Genomic DNA, 16761 nt, shown 5'->3' with positions numbered 1-16761 from the left:
CTTGCCTGAGAAAACATGTTTCTTCTCAACTGTCTCTTCTATAGAAGATCTCATGATCCTTTCATATTTCCGAATATTTCCATTCTTTTTACTTTCTCCACAGGAATAAGTGAAACATTCACTTTAAGCATGGGAAGGGCACAACATTGATAAGACTTTTCATCATCATTACAAGCTAAAAGATCCTTTCTGTAAAATGCATAGACCAGGCTTGTTTAATGTTTATCAGTTAAAGAACATTTCACTGAACCTAACCCCAGGCAAAATACAGTTAGAAAATATACCTTTCCTACAAACAGGTCTGCTTGAACGTATTGCCTACGTACCTAATCGTTTACTATACTTAATTAGTCTACAAAACGATGGAGCCCTCGCATGTAAATACATGTTTCTTACATTGTAATGAATTCTTTTTAACAAGTTTATACTATGTCTTATGTGGCATATGTGCTCTCAGTCTTTACTGTGATGCTGATTGTGCTGGGTTTGTCCTTCGTGTTGCTAGAAAACTAAAATCTTTTACATTGTAAGAGTATATGACCATGTTGAAGAGGCCCCATTTAAATCACATGACCGCGGTCAGTGTCCAGACACACTGAGACGCTCTTTGGTTTGTCTATCCCCAAACCAGAAAATCCATACTGGGACATTTCAATAAGCTAAAAATGTAAGCTGCATCTTAATTTACAACAGTTTTAGGGAATAATTTTGTCACGGGGTTGATGGTACATGGCAAATATAGTTCAGGTCATTTTTGTTTCATGCTCAAAAGTATAGGCTCAATTTAAATCTAAGATAAACTAGCTGAGCGGAACTTTTGTTAGGGGGTGATCCTGGCAAAACTATATCATATTTCAAATTTGCATATGCTATCTAAAACATAGGAATATAATTAGACAGACAAATACTGAGTTCTGTGTTTTAGCTTTTGGAGGTGGGGGACAGAGAAGAGACTAAGTAGCCTACACGACTGTGGAGAGACCCAGCGTACATCTTAAACCCAGGCGGCAAGCTGCATGTTATGACAGTAGACAGTTCATTAGGTGCATTTAGTGTTCCCCTGATGTCCCCCAGCACCCCTGTGGCCAGCCGCCTCGCAGCCAGGTGGAATTGTGAGTAGTTCTGACCAGACGGCTTTGAGCAGAAACGCTGTGTGTCGCTTCTGGACTAAAGCATTAAAGAGCCAGTGTGAGACCCTCCGGCCGTCTCTTCCTCTGCTACGGTGCCTTGAAAGCCTCGTGTTGAGATGCTGGCACCACAAGGTGGAGAGACCTGCCAGTCCACAGCTGACATTAAGTGAAACAAGAAATAAAAGCTCAGCCGCTGAGATTCGGGCGTTGGTTTGTTACTGCAGTTTTGACTAGCCTAACCAGACAGGCGTAACTTGATGTTTTTACACTTATGACAAGTGGATGGTGTTTTCAGTCGATAGGAAATCCATCTTCGTGATTAATGATTCCAAAGCATTCTTCCAGAGCTTCGTTTTCTCCTTAGATGATGATGCTACAGCCCTTTGATTCTTAACCTTCTTTTTAGTTGACTTATATGAACTTTTCTATAATAAAGAACTGGAAATTCTTTGAAAGAGAGCCAAAAGTACAGGTCCGGGTTTGAAGCGGTCGGATGTAACTGGCAACCCCTTCTCCCCAGCTGCCCACCACCCCACCCCCCCGCCTGCCCCCGAAGCCCTCTTTTTTTTTTTTTTTTTTTTTTAATTTATTTTTGGCTGTGTTGGGTCTACGTTTCTGTGCGAGGGCTTTCTCCAGTTGCGGCAAGCGGAAGCCACTCTTCATCGCGGTGCGCGGGCCTCTTACTGTCGCGGCCTCTCCGTTGCGGAGCACAGGCTCCAGACGCGCAGGCTCAGTAATTGTGGCTCACGGGCCTAGTTGCTCCGTGGCATGTGGGATCTTCCCAGACCAGGGCTCGAACCCGTGTCCCCTGCATTGGCAGGCAGATTCTTAACCACTGCGCCACCAGGGAAGCCCGGAAGCCCTCTTTTTAACAGCTGTATCTGCAGCGCCTGCAACAGTGCCTGGCAAAATAATGCATTTGTGCCCTCGTGATATTGGTTGAATGAATGTCGTCCTTGCGAAAAAATATGCTGCTGCGAGTGTCGGCTTGAGTGTCAGGAAGGCTCCGAGTTGGTCTGCTTTCCCAGGTGGGCTCACAGCCACAATCGCCCCTCCTTCCTTCAGTGGCTTTCCTTTTGGTGTCGCCTACCTCAGCACGCTGGCTTGATTGTCATATTGCTTCCATTTACTTACCTTCTGTATGTGTATTCTTTCCTAGACTGAAAAATCAGATCTATTTTTATTCTCATTTATAAACCCCAGTCAGTGCTTGATGACTGCTTGTTTGTTTCATTCTAAAGGAAACTGTTCTCCAAGATGAGCTGAAAGGAGTGTCGGGCATGTCAAACCTCACTTTCCTAAGTCGGCTTCTCTCCTTACACACGAGCCCCTGACCGCCTGCCGTGCCTCACTGTTGGCCAGCAGGTCCCTAAACCTTGGGCTGTAATACTTTGACTTGAGAGTAGCTTCTGGGTCCTTGCCTCTCGTCCACAAGTCTGCTGGCTACTGAAATGCAGTAGGCTGTGTACAGAGAGAGAAAAGGAAAGAAATACCAGGAAGAGATTTTTAGCCTTTGTTGTTTAACCTGGGTTCTTAACAGATACTTTTGAGCCATCCGCATAGGTGGGCGTTTTTAAAATCAGAGCCCACCAAAACTAGGGGATTACCATGCCTGTCCTGGAGACACTCGCCGAGGAACAGCTCTGTGGCCAGAGAGCTGTACCATAGGTTATGGCATAGAAGCTGAAGGGCTAGAGAAATACAGAAACAAAGACTTTGTTGGGTTGAGTTAGAGAAGTCTTCTGGGGGTGGGGCCGAGAGGAGGCTTTGTTCTGCTTCAGCCTTCTAGCACTGGGGCAGATGGGTGTAAGGAGGAGCACGCACGGGCGGCTGGCAGGGGAACGCTTCGGTACTGTGGTCCTGGTGCCCCACCTTTTTGCCTCTTGGCTCCCCTTGTATTCCTTTTTCTATCAGTGAGTGACAAGCGATTGCCCATCACACAAACTGTGTTTATGAAGTAGTAATTAGCTTTCCTGTGTTTTATTAATCACATCTATGACTGCCAATCTGAGCTTCTGATCAGCGTGAGATAACGGGTACACCCATACTGAGTTTCTGTAATTCTAGCCCAGAGCAAAGAAACTGGATGTCTCTGTCAGCCTGTGCAGGCTTATCGGGGTAAATTCCTGTCTGGCCTACTGAAATGCTGAAAGCGCTTCAAGATCTTCATCCACGGCCCTCATGGACCCTCGAGGGGCCTTAGTGTGGGAAGGAGCTCCATCTGAGAGACTGGGCAGCTGGTACAGCCGGGATAAAGGTCTGTGGGAGGTTAGGAGAATAGGGGCTACATCTTCGCACTTGTTGTAATTCGGTGGTTTCGGGGGCCGAGCATAAGAATTTCTATTCTTAGCATGTCTAAAGCAACGCTGACATGGCTTTCGTACCCACAAATTCTTGAGTATTTGTATCACTGTAATTCTTGTATCAGCTGGAATATTTATTTTCACTTTTCCTCCTTTGTAATTCTTAGCTTGGTGTAAAAATTGCCAAAGCGATTGCCTGCCACAACTTTGTAAAAGCAAAAAAGGATGCTGAAAATTCACAGGTTGCTCGAAAAAAGAAGAAACTTGCCTGGGGGTGAGTTCAAGATTTTTTAAATTAGTAATTCTACTAAATTCATAGAAATTACAGACATCCTGTGATACATTTGGTGAATCCAGTTTGTGTGTAATTGTTATTCATTTTATTCTTTGTATCTTTGCTGAATGTTTATCAGTTTATAAATATGGAGGCATTTCTTCCTCCTGTTTGACGTTTATTTTGTAATTGATGGAGCATGTGAAAAGTTTTTAAGTTTATTTTACTTTGGCGCTTAGTAAACATGTTACTTCAGGAAAGTATTTAGAAATAAATTGGGATTTTCATATTCTTCATTTTAGGTTTGAAGCAAAGAAGAGGTGGGAAACCAAAAGCAACATGGGATATATGTGACTTGCCAGAGTTCTTCAAGACCTTTGAGACTTCACTTGAGTCTTCAGTTGCTTAATTTACTGAAAAGATTTTCCTGTTCGTGTTGACTATGTCGGGAAATTGATGGAAATAGAAAAAAATAAGCATAAAATTTGGAAGTTGATTATCAAATCTTTTTTCAGTCTTTTTCTAAAGAGCTCGTCCTGCTGAAGTGAATGATGTGGAGCATTCTGTTATTTGTATCGGAAATCTAAGCATACGTACAGGAAAAAAAAGATAGGATTTAATTTATTTATTTATATAGACCTCCAGTATAAAATCAATTTTACTTTTCATCCACTTGGTGTAGCATAGCCAGTGAGCTCCTTGTACTTTCTTATCTGTGCTCAGTGTAACTGCACTTATTCTGGAGCTGTGTTTTTAAGACTGGCATTTGTTTATAATGGATTAGTCATAAGTGCAAGAAAGATACTGTCTTTACAAATGACTTTATCTTAATGTTATAAAAGTAATTATTGGTTCTTTATTGGAGGCAGTAGAGTTGATATTTCACAGTCACATAATAAAAGCAATTGATTAATTTTTATGTACCTTCAGATTAAATATCACAGTTTTTAAAAAGGACAGAATGTAGTATTTAGAGGATGATTTAAATTCAAGTTCTCTGCCTGGAAGTGTCTTCCTAAATCTCTCTCTCAGCCATGTCATTCTTTAAATTATGAGTTAGTTCTTAGAAGAGAAATTGGTATAATAGTATTAGACAGTTATAACTCAAGACAGTGTAACTCTGAACCTTCTAAGAACAAACATGGTTTGATTATTTTTACTCCTCTTCCTCATTACTCCTGGAGAGATTGAGTGAATGAATAAGGATAAAGGGAATTGGTGCCCTGGGAGGTGGTTTTCACTGAAAGTGTGTTTCGTAGTCCTAACTGGAAGGGGCTTTGAGAAATTGTCACAAGCTGATGGACAAGACCACAGCTGGATGTTGTGATTTTTTGGGTAGGCCTAGGTATTTTGGCACCTCTTCTTGGTGCTCAGTGGGGGTGAAGAACTGCTTATTGTGGCTTTCATCAGGTCTCTTCCCTTCTTCAGCCTTCATCAGAGGTTTCTAGCTGTCCGATACAAACTTTCTCTAGGTTGGTAATATAAATTCAGGAACATAGAAAATGAGTCATGATGATATTATTAGTAGTATTATTTTGTTATTTTTAGACTTACAAACAGTAATCAAATTTTACTTATTTATGGTGGCATATTTTTTTTTCTGTGTTCTGGAATAAGTGAGCAACTAATAGCTATTTACGAGAACAAAAATAATATCTTGCTTCCACTTAGGTGACAAAAGCCAGTATAATAGAGAAAGCAAGATTTTAGGAGATTGTGTACCTTCTTATAGAATTCATAATGGAAAGATAGTCAGACTAAATATTGGAAAATCTAACATTTTATGATTTCATATTCCCTGTTGGGTTCTGTGGATATAATCGTACACTGCTTAGCTACAGCATCTTATTTCAAACTCCTTATAGGTGAATACAGACTTAGAGTATAGGAAATTTTCCTCTAAAAAAAAATCCTTCATGGGGGAAATAGCCACTACACAATCCAGTGGTTTTGCCTGAAACATGAAAGATGTTGGCCTTGAGCAGGCAGGTAGTATGAGTATTCTCACGCAGAGGACCCCAGCACAGGCATCTCCCTGCAGTCTCTGCCCCCCTTTCCCCCTGGATCCACTTCCTTAGAGCAGTGAGTGACCCCTGCAGGCACATCCCCACTCTGCTCGTGCTGAGGCCTTGCCAGAGTGGCCTCCCTTAGGGTCTGATTTGGGAGCCCCTGAACCCAAAGTTCCCCTGACCCTTCTTCCGCCTGCTCCGGGGCCAGCGGTTGCCTACTTCCCCGACTCAGAGGTCCCACGTGGATGGGAGCTTTTTCCCTGAGTAGATGGCATTATGGGGGAATCAGGTAGCAGGGGATTCTTTTGATAAGAGGAGCCATGACGCCTAAGGCCCCACTCTTCGGGGCCTGGGTTGTGAAAGGCTCTGAAACAGTGCAGCCGAAGAGGGGGTGGGAGGGGAAGAGGATTTGAGGGAGAGGAAGGGACTGGTTTTCTTGGGTTAACCCTGCTGGCATGTCATTTGGGAACACTTTACTTTTAATCTGTTTTAATTTGAATTAGACATTTTACTCATTAAAGCATTAAAATGGGGACATTATTCTTAGAAAACCCAGGTTGCCCCCAAAGTGTAGTCATTTGTCCTCTCCGTCTGGTCACAGTGAAAGAAAGGTTCTTTTTGGATCAGTAATAACTTCAGTTCCTGAAGGTTTAACATGTGCATTTACTACCACCAGAACGCCTGAATTAGATTAGTAATGTAAATGTCAGGTATTGTTAACCGAGATTAATATGTTTCAGGCCATGGGTATGGCATTAATGTAACTACAGTTTACTGTCTGAGTACTTCAGGCTAAAACACTTTACTAAAGAACAGTAATTTTGAGCTTTGCAGCACTGGTTCTGAGAAGTAAAGTTGATAGTGCATTCTTCTTTGGGAGCCCTCAGGATGTTTCTGATTTTCAGCAGAACATTCTATTCTTTCACCAAAAGAAGAGTTTGAATATATAATCTCAGGTTTGCTATAATTAGTTCTGATGACAGACTTAAATACCTTGGCCAAAACTGTAAATCAGTAGTTAAGCAGGTTTTTGCAACTGATCATAAATCTCAAAACTCCATATTTTAAACATGCTTATTTTTTTTTAGAGAGACAGCTAAGGGAGGAGCAGTCCAAGGACAGGAATAAAATGTTACCTGAACTTGACTAACAGCTTAAAGCCTCACCTTTAAAATCTACTGATTTCCCTGATACCTATTGTCTAAAATGTTATCTAAATATTTTAATAACTTAGCTTATTCTTTGGTAAGACAGGTTTGAGCTTAATTTTTAAAATATGAAGGTTGATTTTCAAATGTTCAGATTTTCATTTGTCAGGTAAAGATATCACATTTTTAGAAAGGTATGTCCTGCTAAACTATAAAAAATATATGAGGTTAATATTTAAATAAGATGCCAATTGTGAGTAGTTTGTTATAAGAGGTAACGTTTGAGGAAACAAGAATATAACATTAACGTCAGGCCCCATTTTGGAAAATTAACTTAGTGAAACCTAAGTAGTCAAATTCAGAACCAACCGAAATAATTCAAGTTTTTCCATGTTGGCAGAAGTCGCTTTTATTTTTAGTATGTGGCAGAGCAACAAATGCTTTGCATGTCAGTTGAATGTTTTTTGAAGCCAACTGTTTATTCATTGGCTTAAAATTTACACTCTAGTAAAGTCTTAGCCTTGACTTTCATGAAACAAATAGTAATATTTGGACAAAATATGTACACGAAAATCTTTTTCCAAGACCAAATGTAGATTGGTGTTTGTGGCATCAGTGCCTTCTAACATGGTAATGGATCTGAAAATGCTTTGAAAAGTCTAAGTCCTTATAAACCCAGGGCATGCATTTCAAGGAATTAATTTTTATTATGAAATAGTCAGAGCATCTTTCTAGGTTTTCAGATTTAAATTAGTGAGAGAATTTCTGCTAGAAAGTAGAATCTATATGGAGTAAATTTCAATGAACTATCAGAAGATTCTTTTACCAATTTATTTATTTTTAAAAATTTATTTATTTATTTATTTATTTTTGGCTGTGTTGGGTCTTCGTTTCTGTGCGAGGGCCTTCTCCAGCTGCGGCAAGCGGGGGCCACTCTTCATCGCGGTGCGCGGGCCTCTCACTGTCACGGCCTCTCTTGTTGCGGAGCGCAGGCTCCAGATGCGCAGGCTCAGTAACTGTGGCTCACGGGCCCAGTAGTTGTGGCTTGTGGGCTCTAGAGTGCAGGCTCAGTAGTTGTGGTGCACGGGCTTAGTTGCTCCGCGGCATGTGGGATCTTCCCAGACCAGGGCTCGAACCCGTGTCCCCTGCACTGGCAGGCAGACTCTCAACCACTGTGCCACCAGGGAAGCCCAATTTATTTATTCTTGACCTTAGTAGCATACTGAGACAATGAGATCCATTTTTCCATTTTTGAGGTTGGGGTGCTCTGTAGCTTTTGTTAAAATGAGTAGAGCTGCATTCTTTAGTTTTTATTATTTTATCCTTCCTCCACTCTCCTCACCTTAAAAGACACACACACGCGCGCACACACATTCAGTGTTGTAGCTGTAATCAGCACGAAGACATACTGGGAAAGGGGTTCTCAACTCCAGTCGAGAACATGGCAGCGTGTAAAAGATCTAGATGCCGTGAAGAAACTTAGAAAGGAGTCAAACTGTTGTGCTCTCGTGTGTAGTTTCTTCAACAGCATCTCCTCCTACTCTCCTGTGAGTATTCTGGAGATATGTGTTCATTTTGCTAGAATTTCTTCAGATACAGCAGTGGTGCCATGCTAGCTCTTGTGACCTTGATCCCTGGAACACAACTACAGGCCTTTGGTGGGACTATCTATTAAATGCCATGCAGTACGCTGGGTTTTTAGATGTGCTTGTAAAATCAAGAATTAGCTGAGGGATAATTATCTTTTTATTAATATTAGTAACTCCCTTTTTAGATTCAAGTAAAACATAAGAATTTTCCAAGTAGGAGGGAATTTAGAAAAAAAAATTGAATTTCGGTACATGCCTTTTGTATCCAGACCAGGTTTCTTAAGGAAACACAGAATAAAAGGGACTGAGATGGGAACGGAGGGTAGTGTCCAAGAGAAGCCTTGGCTCCTGGGTGTTTCTGCCTGGGGTTCCTCCTGTGTCCTTACTGGTGTCATTCTAGAAGGCCCAGCCCCCATCTCCTCCAGGGCCCATGAGCTGCCTCTTGCTGAATTGCTGCAGGGGGCCAGCTATGTGATGGGTATGGAATGAGGTAATCTTTTCCCACTTCTAATTTCTGAAAGGTATGTCTGTCCAGTTATTACTTGTTCATTGAACTGAAAGGTTTAGAAACCAACATCTACGGTACAAGCTGTAATTATTGATGTCTGTTTCATATTCATCTGTAAGTTCTGACATTTGATCAAGAAGTTAATATATCACTTCATCTTCAGGCTGCATATGCCTCAGCTATAAACGTTTTATTTTTTGATGGATAGTATCCAATTATGACTGCCCAGAATAAAAAGTGTTTTCATTTGTAATGTGAGTGATACTAGAAGTAATTATGAATGTCACAAGGAGTAGTGAAACAATGAAGCCTTGCGTTTCTTTGAATTCCTCCCTACTTGATATCTGAGAGACATTCACTGAACACCTACTCAGCGTTAGACACTAACTCGTGCTGATGCAAAAATGAATAAGCACAGTGTGATTGGGAAACATATGGGAAACATATAAAGCATGTTTTGGATAACTTGATTTTTAGGTAGGCTGTTAACACAAAGGAATAATCTACATGTAATAAATTAAATAACTTAGACGTAAAATTTTTAGTTCTGTGGGTATACGTTCTCTCCAGGGTGTAAAGTCTCCTCGCTGGGCAGCTGCTTACGGTCACTCACTAGCTTAGCACTCACCTCACAGTGAGTGGGATTGACACCCTGACTTTCACCTTGTTTCTTAGACTCATGCAGAGGTGAGGGTCACTGATGGGGTGAGACTAGGGGGTGAATGCAACTGTTTTGCATAATACGCCCTAATTTTAAGCTTAAAGTTTTTCTTAGGCTGTACGAACACGTCCTTTGTACTACAATGGCTGTGTCACAGTGCCTGCCCATGTTAGGGAAATGTTAACTACTACAAGAAATATGTCCCCAAACTACAATGACTCAAACACAATAGAAGTTTATTTCCTGCTCATGGGACAAAGGAGGATGTTCCTGTCACCAGGGGGCTCTACTCCATGCAGTCATTCAGAGATCCAGGCTGACAGCAGCTCTCTGACTTCCTCTTCCTAGTAACCCTGTGGGGTCACCATCCCAGTCAACTGGAAGGGAAGTAACCATAGAATAGCACTCAGGGGAGGTGATGGGCCTGGCCCGGAAGGGGAATACATTACTTCTGCTCACTTTGTACCACCTAGAACCTCATTACTTCACCTAACTGCAAGGGAGGCTGGGAAATGTAGCCTGTTTCCCAGGAAGGGGAGGAAATACATTTAGTAAAGAGCTAGCCGTGTCTGCCACATGTGACCATCACATGTGACCTTGACTTGTAGTAGCCAGGTGTTACTGAGGCATGGCGTTGAATACCACAAACTGCTATTTGTGGTTTGATGTAAGCATTTTACTTGGATGTGTTGACAGAGCTGATCAAAATAGCTGCTCATATTGCCAGGTAATGCGCATGGCAGAGGTCCCGAGCATCTCCCGCAATGTATGATAAGTGCTGAAGTAGAATCACATTTCAACAAGGCTCAAATGAGAATGTAGTTGCCACCCGTGGAAAGTCAGTCAAGGTCACGGCAGAGGCGATGCTTAGTTTAAGTCGAAAAGGGTAAAACTGGGACTTCATACATGAGACCAGCTAAAGCAAGATCATCCCAGGCGGAAGGAGCAGCATGACACATTGGAGGCCCAGCGAGGAGTTTAGCAATGGGGTAGTGTGGGAGGATGGAGGCCGAGCCGGAGAACGACGGTGCTGGAGAGGGTGGCTGGAGCCCCCTGGCACACAGACAGTGAGACGTGTGGGGGAGTTTGGACTTGTGTCTCTAGGGAGTGAGGACACATCAACTCATATTAAGCAAGCAAGAAATGCATGTTCGCATGATGAGAAATGGGTTGGGAGGCAAACCTGGAGGTAGGGCAGTTAGGGTATTTCAATAGCCCAGGGAAGAACTGATGAGAACCTAAACCAAGGCTGTGGGAATTGAGGGGAGAGCATGAATGTCGGGGGTGTTCGGGGGGAGACTTGACGAGACTTGCTGACTGTTTGCACAGGGGTGCGGGAGGGTTGGGTGCCTATGGACGGTGACGTGGGATGAGTGAGGCAGGTAGCAGAGAGCAGGAAATGTAGGTCGTATTTAGTAATTTAGTCGAATTTCGTCGTGTGAAATCAGACATTTAGTAATAGGTCATTTTTAGCAATGCTGGTGATACCTAGACTCACTGTGGCAAGGTTCATGTGGAATTTCCTTCTGGAAGGTCAGAAGAGAAGGTTGTTGCAGAAGACAGGAAAGAGGCTTATTTAAAAGGAAAGAGGCTTATTTAAAAGGTGGAGTGTCAACAGCAACAAACACTGCTGACCCGTCGAGTAAGATGACAGCAGCTTCAGAAGGCCCTGGTCATCTTGGCCAAATCAGAGATTTAAATCTGGATCACAATAAGTGGTACCTCAGGTCAGGTTTCTGAGAAGCAACATCTCAGATGTCTTCTGAAAGTGATGTATAAAGGTGTACATGTCCGGAAAAACCGGTAAGGGAGAGAGTGAAGCCGATGAGGAAGGGAAAGAGCTGGTCAAGCCTTGGCGCCTCATGGCAAAGGAACCAGCCTCTCCTGCCCTTATCCCAGTCGGCCAGTGGCTGTGGGCCTTCCCTGGGGCGTCACTTCCCTGGGCAAAGTGGCGAGGGCAGTTCTCTCAAAGAGGGACAGCCGGGCACTGTTAACAGCTGAAGCGGCAGCTGGGGGATGGATAGGCCCACCCAGTAAGGGGAGATGCGGGGAGTGTGGATGTGTGTGCGGGACAGGACAGGCAGCCCTCATCATGGCAGTTGGGCCCAGCTCTATCCGGGGAGACTGTTTGGACAAACAGTGTGGGGTGGTAAACTTGAGGTCAGAAGGGTTTAAATCATCCCCACCTTGCCTGGTGTCTTGATTACATGAGAAATAGAGATGCCTGATGGAGCTGGGTAGAAGCCTGCTGGATTTGAAATCATAAGTGTTGTGATTATTGATTCCAATAATAAGTGAAACCCCTTAATAACCCTCCCTGAGATAGTATGAAAACTGAGCCGCTTAAAGATTTAAGAAACTCGTGAGCGCCTGCAACCGTGAGTACACGGTAAAAATTGAAACCATCTACTACTATAAGAAATGTGCTTAAATATCAATATGTAGATAAATGTATGTACATATATTGATACGTACATATATAGAGAGGAGGAGCTCCCATAGGAAGTTCCGTGGAATCTTGGCCCATTAAGAAAAACAGGTTTCTGTGGTTAAATACATTTGGGAAACACTGCATGTTAACACCACTGTGACCTTGACAGTGCACATCATCAGCACATCAAGGCCTCTGAGAAGTCAGTAACCTCTTGCTGTTTATCACAATGCTTCTCAAATTTGTTTAACAATGTGATCTTTTTTCTTTTTCACCTGCCACTTATTAACAATCCACGTGAATAAATCCGCGTATTTAACTCTCTGGGAAACACAAACGTAACTGTACAACATCTAGAATGGTAACATTTTAGACTATCTAACACTGCTTTTGCTTCCGGGAACCCTGTCTGGGAAGGGCCTCTGTGCTTTCCCCCTCTGTGTTTGTGCTGAGCCCCTCCCCTCCCCCCTGTCTAGCCAAATCCATCCTTTATTTGAGGCTCATCTTATATCCTCATTCTCTCAAGCTTTCATTGGCATCTCCCCTCAGGGTGTGGAAATCACATCCTCTGAACGCTTATATTATGTAGATTTCTGAGTTCAACCCAGACCTACTGGATCTCTGAGCATGTGGTTTGGAACTGTTTTGTTTGATTTTCAAGGTTTCCAGTGATTCTAATGCAGCTAGACTGGCACAGGATTACAGGCCAACATTTTATGTGAATGGAAGGATGGTGGTTGGATGGATGGGTGGATGGGTGAATATATACATACCTGGTCCTTCCAGTTGAACCATTTGAAGTCTTGATGTCTGTATTAAATATTCATGACTCATTGAGAATATAAGCCTTGGAACTATTGGTATTGTTCTACCGAAAAAAACTTTTAAACATGCTGAGAATCAGTATCGTATGTGCTCCTGCCTCAAAGAAACACCTTAATTCTACATACATCATATAAAAGTCTTGCCGGTTGAGAAGCTAGAATGTTTTCATTACACGTTCCATACTCTTGGAAGCATCCCTCTAAGGAAGACAATACATATTATACTTTTTTTTTAAAAAAAAATTATTTGCTTTATTTATTTATTTATTTTTAAAATTTTATTTATTTATGTATTTATGGCTGTGTTGGGTCTTCGTTTCTGTGCGAGGGCTTTCTCTAGTTGCGGCGAGCGGGGGCCACTCTTCATCGCGGTGCGCGGGCCTCTCACTGTCGCGGCCTCTCCCGTTGCGGAGCACAAGCTCCAGACGCGCAGGCTCAGTATTTGTGGCTCACGGGCCCAGTTGCTCCGCGGCATGTGGGATCTTCCCAGACCAGGGCTCGAACCCGTGTCCCCTGCATTGGCAGGCAGATTCTCAACCACTGCGCCACCAGGGAAGCCCCATGTTACACTTTTTTATAGATGAGGAAACTGAGATGCCGGGAGGTTAAGAGAGTGCTCTAAATCTGTCCCCCTCTCTAGCATACAAGAGCTGGGATTAGGGCCCAGGCCAGGCCTTGGCTCTTTATCCCTGTTCCAATGATTCTTAGAGTGTGATCCATGCACTTCCAGCAAGCAGAAGAATCACTCGTTAAAAATGTGAACTCCAGGGTCCCTCTCTGGGGGTGGGGCCTGGGATTCTGCATTTTAATAAGCTCCTCTGTGATTAATGCACATTAATTCTGAAGGATTGTTGTCTTGGAGTAGCACCTCCTTCCTCTACAGGTAAGCTGGGACGGGAAAGACAAAAACAAACCAGCGAAACTTGCACGTCTTATCACAAACCATAGGGAGGGAGGGATACCTCAGTATAAATACTGAGTCTAATTCCATTAATATATATGCTCATATTCCCAAAAAGCCTAGCTCTACTCATAAACCATATTCATTAATAAAAAAAAAAGGAACAGAAAAAGAAAAGTTCCGTGTCAAAGAACTCAATTGGAATCCTCACTTGGGACTCGCTTCCTTACCAGCAGTGCTCAAAAAGAAAAGGAGAAAATCCAAAGTCCATGTGCATAAAAGTTCCATTCCCCATGGCGGAAGGCTTAATTAATGTCCTCAGATGTTTCTCTGCAGCTTGGAAGGCATTTTTATGAAATTCACATATTACTGGAAGTGGCTCCAACAATTCTCGAGGTCAAAAGCTTTGTAAATGGCCTCGCTGCCATCAGGAGCATGCCGCCCTCTTCAGGATTCCTGTCCTGGTTCCTTTCCCTCGAGTCTCGTGGTGGGAAGCACTGACTGCTCCAGGATGGCACTAGAGTGTTTTCCACAGTTAGAGTCAAATGACAGAATCCGGAAGAAATGGACTTCCCTGCATTTTCTTTCCTGAGTCTTTCAATAAATATGTGTTGAGGGCTTCTTATGCTCCAGGTACAATTGTAAGCACTGAGGATACGGCAGTGAGCAAAACAGAAAAATCCTGAACTTCATGGAGCCCATATTTTAGTGGGAAAGACAGATCCTAAACAAACTAAACAACATCACAGTGGTTCCCAAGGTGAGATCCTGGACCAGCAGCACCTGGGAGATGGAGAAATGCATGTTCTCAAGTTCCAGGCCAGACCCGGGTCAGAAATTGGTATAACCCTGCAGGTGACTCTCATGTACACTCAGTTTGAGAACCACTGTGCTCTCGTGTGGTGAGAAGCTATGGAGAAAAAGGCAGTGTCCAGAGCGGGTGTTGCTGATAGCAAACGTTAAAATAGGGAAGCAGTTACACCCTGGACTCTGGAGCAGCCCAGATTCAAATGCCAGCAATACCACTATGAACTGTGTCACCTCAAGCAGGTCACTTAACCTCTCTGTATCTTGGTTCTCCTACTGAACAGTGGAGCTACTAATAGTACCTATGTGACAGGGCTGTGAGGATTAAAGGAATTGATGAATATGAAAGTGCGCAGATCCTGATACATAGCAAATAATATCCTCATGGGGAGACAGTTCTCTGGGGTTTCTTGCATTACTCACATCTTGCAAGCAAGGCGGAACTACGCTTTTGTTGCAAACTATCTTTGCGAGGACATTTATGTATAAACAGCCTTGGCAGATTGAGATCATGTCTCCCTCTGGATCAAAGAGCAGCCTTGCTTACTGTCCGGTATGATAAAGAATGTCTTCCTTTGGAGCTAAGGCAGCCATGCCTATTCCCATTATAAAGATCTGGAGCAGGTGTCATCTGGCCCTCTTAGTATCGCACTATTGGAATCAGTGCAAAAAGTGCTGAGACAATGGCTACTGCTTGTGAGTAATAAATTGTCCTTTGTCTCTGATCCAGGAGTCTAGTATCCTCTACCAGCATCCATGAAACAGTGGCAGGCTGACTTGCTGACTTTAAGTAGGGCGAAATCTCAGCCCCTTCATAGTTCTTGATGATACTTGTATGAATGTTTGGGTGTGTGTTAGTATTACTGTTATTACTCCCCACATGTGCCAAATTTCTGGAAGGAACAAAAATACAGCTGGTGACTCCAGCCTTCAAAGAGCTTCCTAATGATCCAAAGAGGTTAAATATCTGTATAAAGATGACAAGAAAGACAGTAAAATGGGTTTGAATCTAGGCTCTGGACTCTCACTCTATGGGAACTCTCTAAGCCTCAATATCTTAGTTGTCAAGTGGCGTTAGTAGTAATGCTTACCTTGTGAACTTGTTGTGGACGTTAAGATCACGCATGTAGAAAGTTTAACCTGAGACCTGGCATTCAGTAAGCACTCAGTTACCATTGGCTCGTATTACTGTATTAATTTTGTGTGTAAAATATGGTCAGAGCATTTTCTATCCTCTCCCTGGATCTTTAGGGAAGCCAGACCCAATACTGTACCGTATTCCAGGCAGAAGCTGCTTTTCAACTACCCAAACCCCAACTCAGTGTATTCCTGGATTCTGCCCCAAAAATTCTCCAAATTAAGCTCCTATAGGTGGGGTGGATAAAGGACTGACTTTAGTCAGAAAGCTCTCAGTTCATATATGATTTGAGGTTTAATATGATAATAATTTGAAGTTTATATGGTTGTTTGTAAAGATTTTATTACTGTACATAAAACTCTAGCACATAATATATATTCAGCCAACGTTATTCAGTCCCCTTGGCTGCAACAGCATGGTTTAATGGACCTTTCCTTTTTCATGACCGCATCCCTAGGACTTTTCACAATGACTAGCACATAATAGGTGTTCAATAAAAAATTTTGACTGACTGAATGAACCGAAGTACCTGCTAATTAATAAATTCTTCTTTTTTTTAATAATGTTTTATCTTTAGCATTTAATGTTTATTTATTTATTTATTTATTTATTTTGGGCTGTGTTGGGTCTTTGTTTCTGTGCGAGGGCTTTCTCTAGTTGTGGCAAGCAGGGGCCACTCTTCATCGCGGTGCGCGGGCCTCTCACTATCGCAGCCTCTCTTGTTGCGGAGCACAGGCTCCAGACGCGCAGGCTCAGTAGTTGTGGCTCACGGGCCTAGTTGCTCCGCGGCATGTGGGATCTTCCCAGACCAGGGCTCGAACCCGTGCCCCCTGCATTAGCAGGCAGATTCTCAACAACTGCGCCACCAGGGAAGCCCCCAATAAATTCTTATATTCCCTTCCTTTGGAGACATTTTTGCTTTAAAACGTCCTCAGTATATTTTTCTGAAACCAAGCGATTCTTGACAAAGATCCTCAGCTTCCTCTCTGCCACTGGCTTTTAAACTTCTGGAGGCCACAGACAGACCCTCTCTCTGAA

The 16761-nt window shown here is 42.9% G+C and overlaps 1 protein-coding gene across 5 annotated transcripts in view; it reads left to right on the top strand.

Moving 5' to 3' along the window:
* Positions 1-4211, top strand: part of FAM204A (family with sequence similarity 204 member A) — a 31477-nt gene extending 27266 nt beyond the window's left edge. For 4 of the 5 annotated variants that reach the window (XM_082407258.1, XM_082407259.1, XM_082407261.1 and 1 more), the window contains exons 7-8: positions 3601-3707; positions 4010-4211. In XM_082407258.1, coding sequence (XP_082263384.1) covers positions 3601-3707; positions 4010-4061 — 159 coding nt within the window. In that variant the 3' untranslated portion in view covers positions 4062-4211. Of the gene's footprint in view, positions 1-3197; positions 3560-3600; positions 3708-4009 lie in introns of those variants that run through there. The other variant, XM_082407262.1, reaches the window with a different exon arrangement.
* Positions 4212-16761: the final 12550 nt, after the last annotated feature.

Source organism: Balaenoptera borealis (genome assembly GCF_965194805.1).
Source record: "Balaenoptera borealis genome assembly, chromosome: 10".
NCBI classification, from domain to species: domain Eukaryota; kingdom Metazoa; phylum Chordata; class Mammalia; order Artiodactyla; family Balaenopteridae; genus Balaenoptera; species Balaenoptera borealis.
This window is presented reverse-complemented; position numbering and strand designations above follow the sequence as displayed.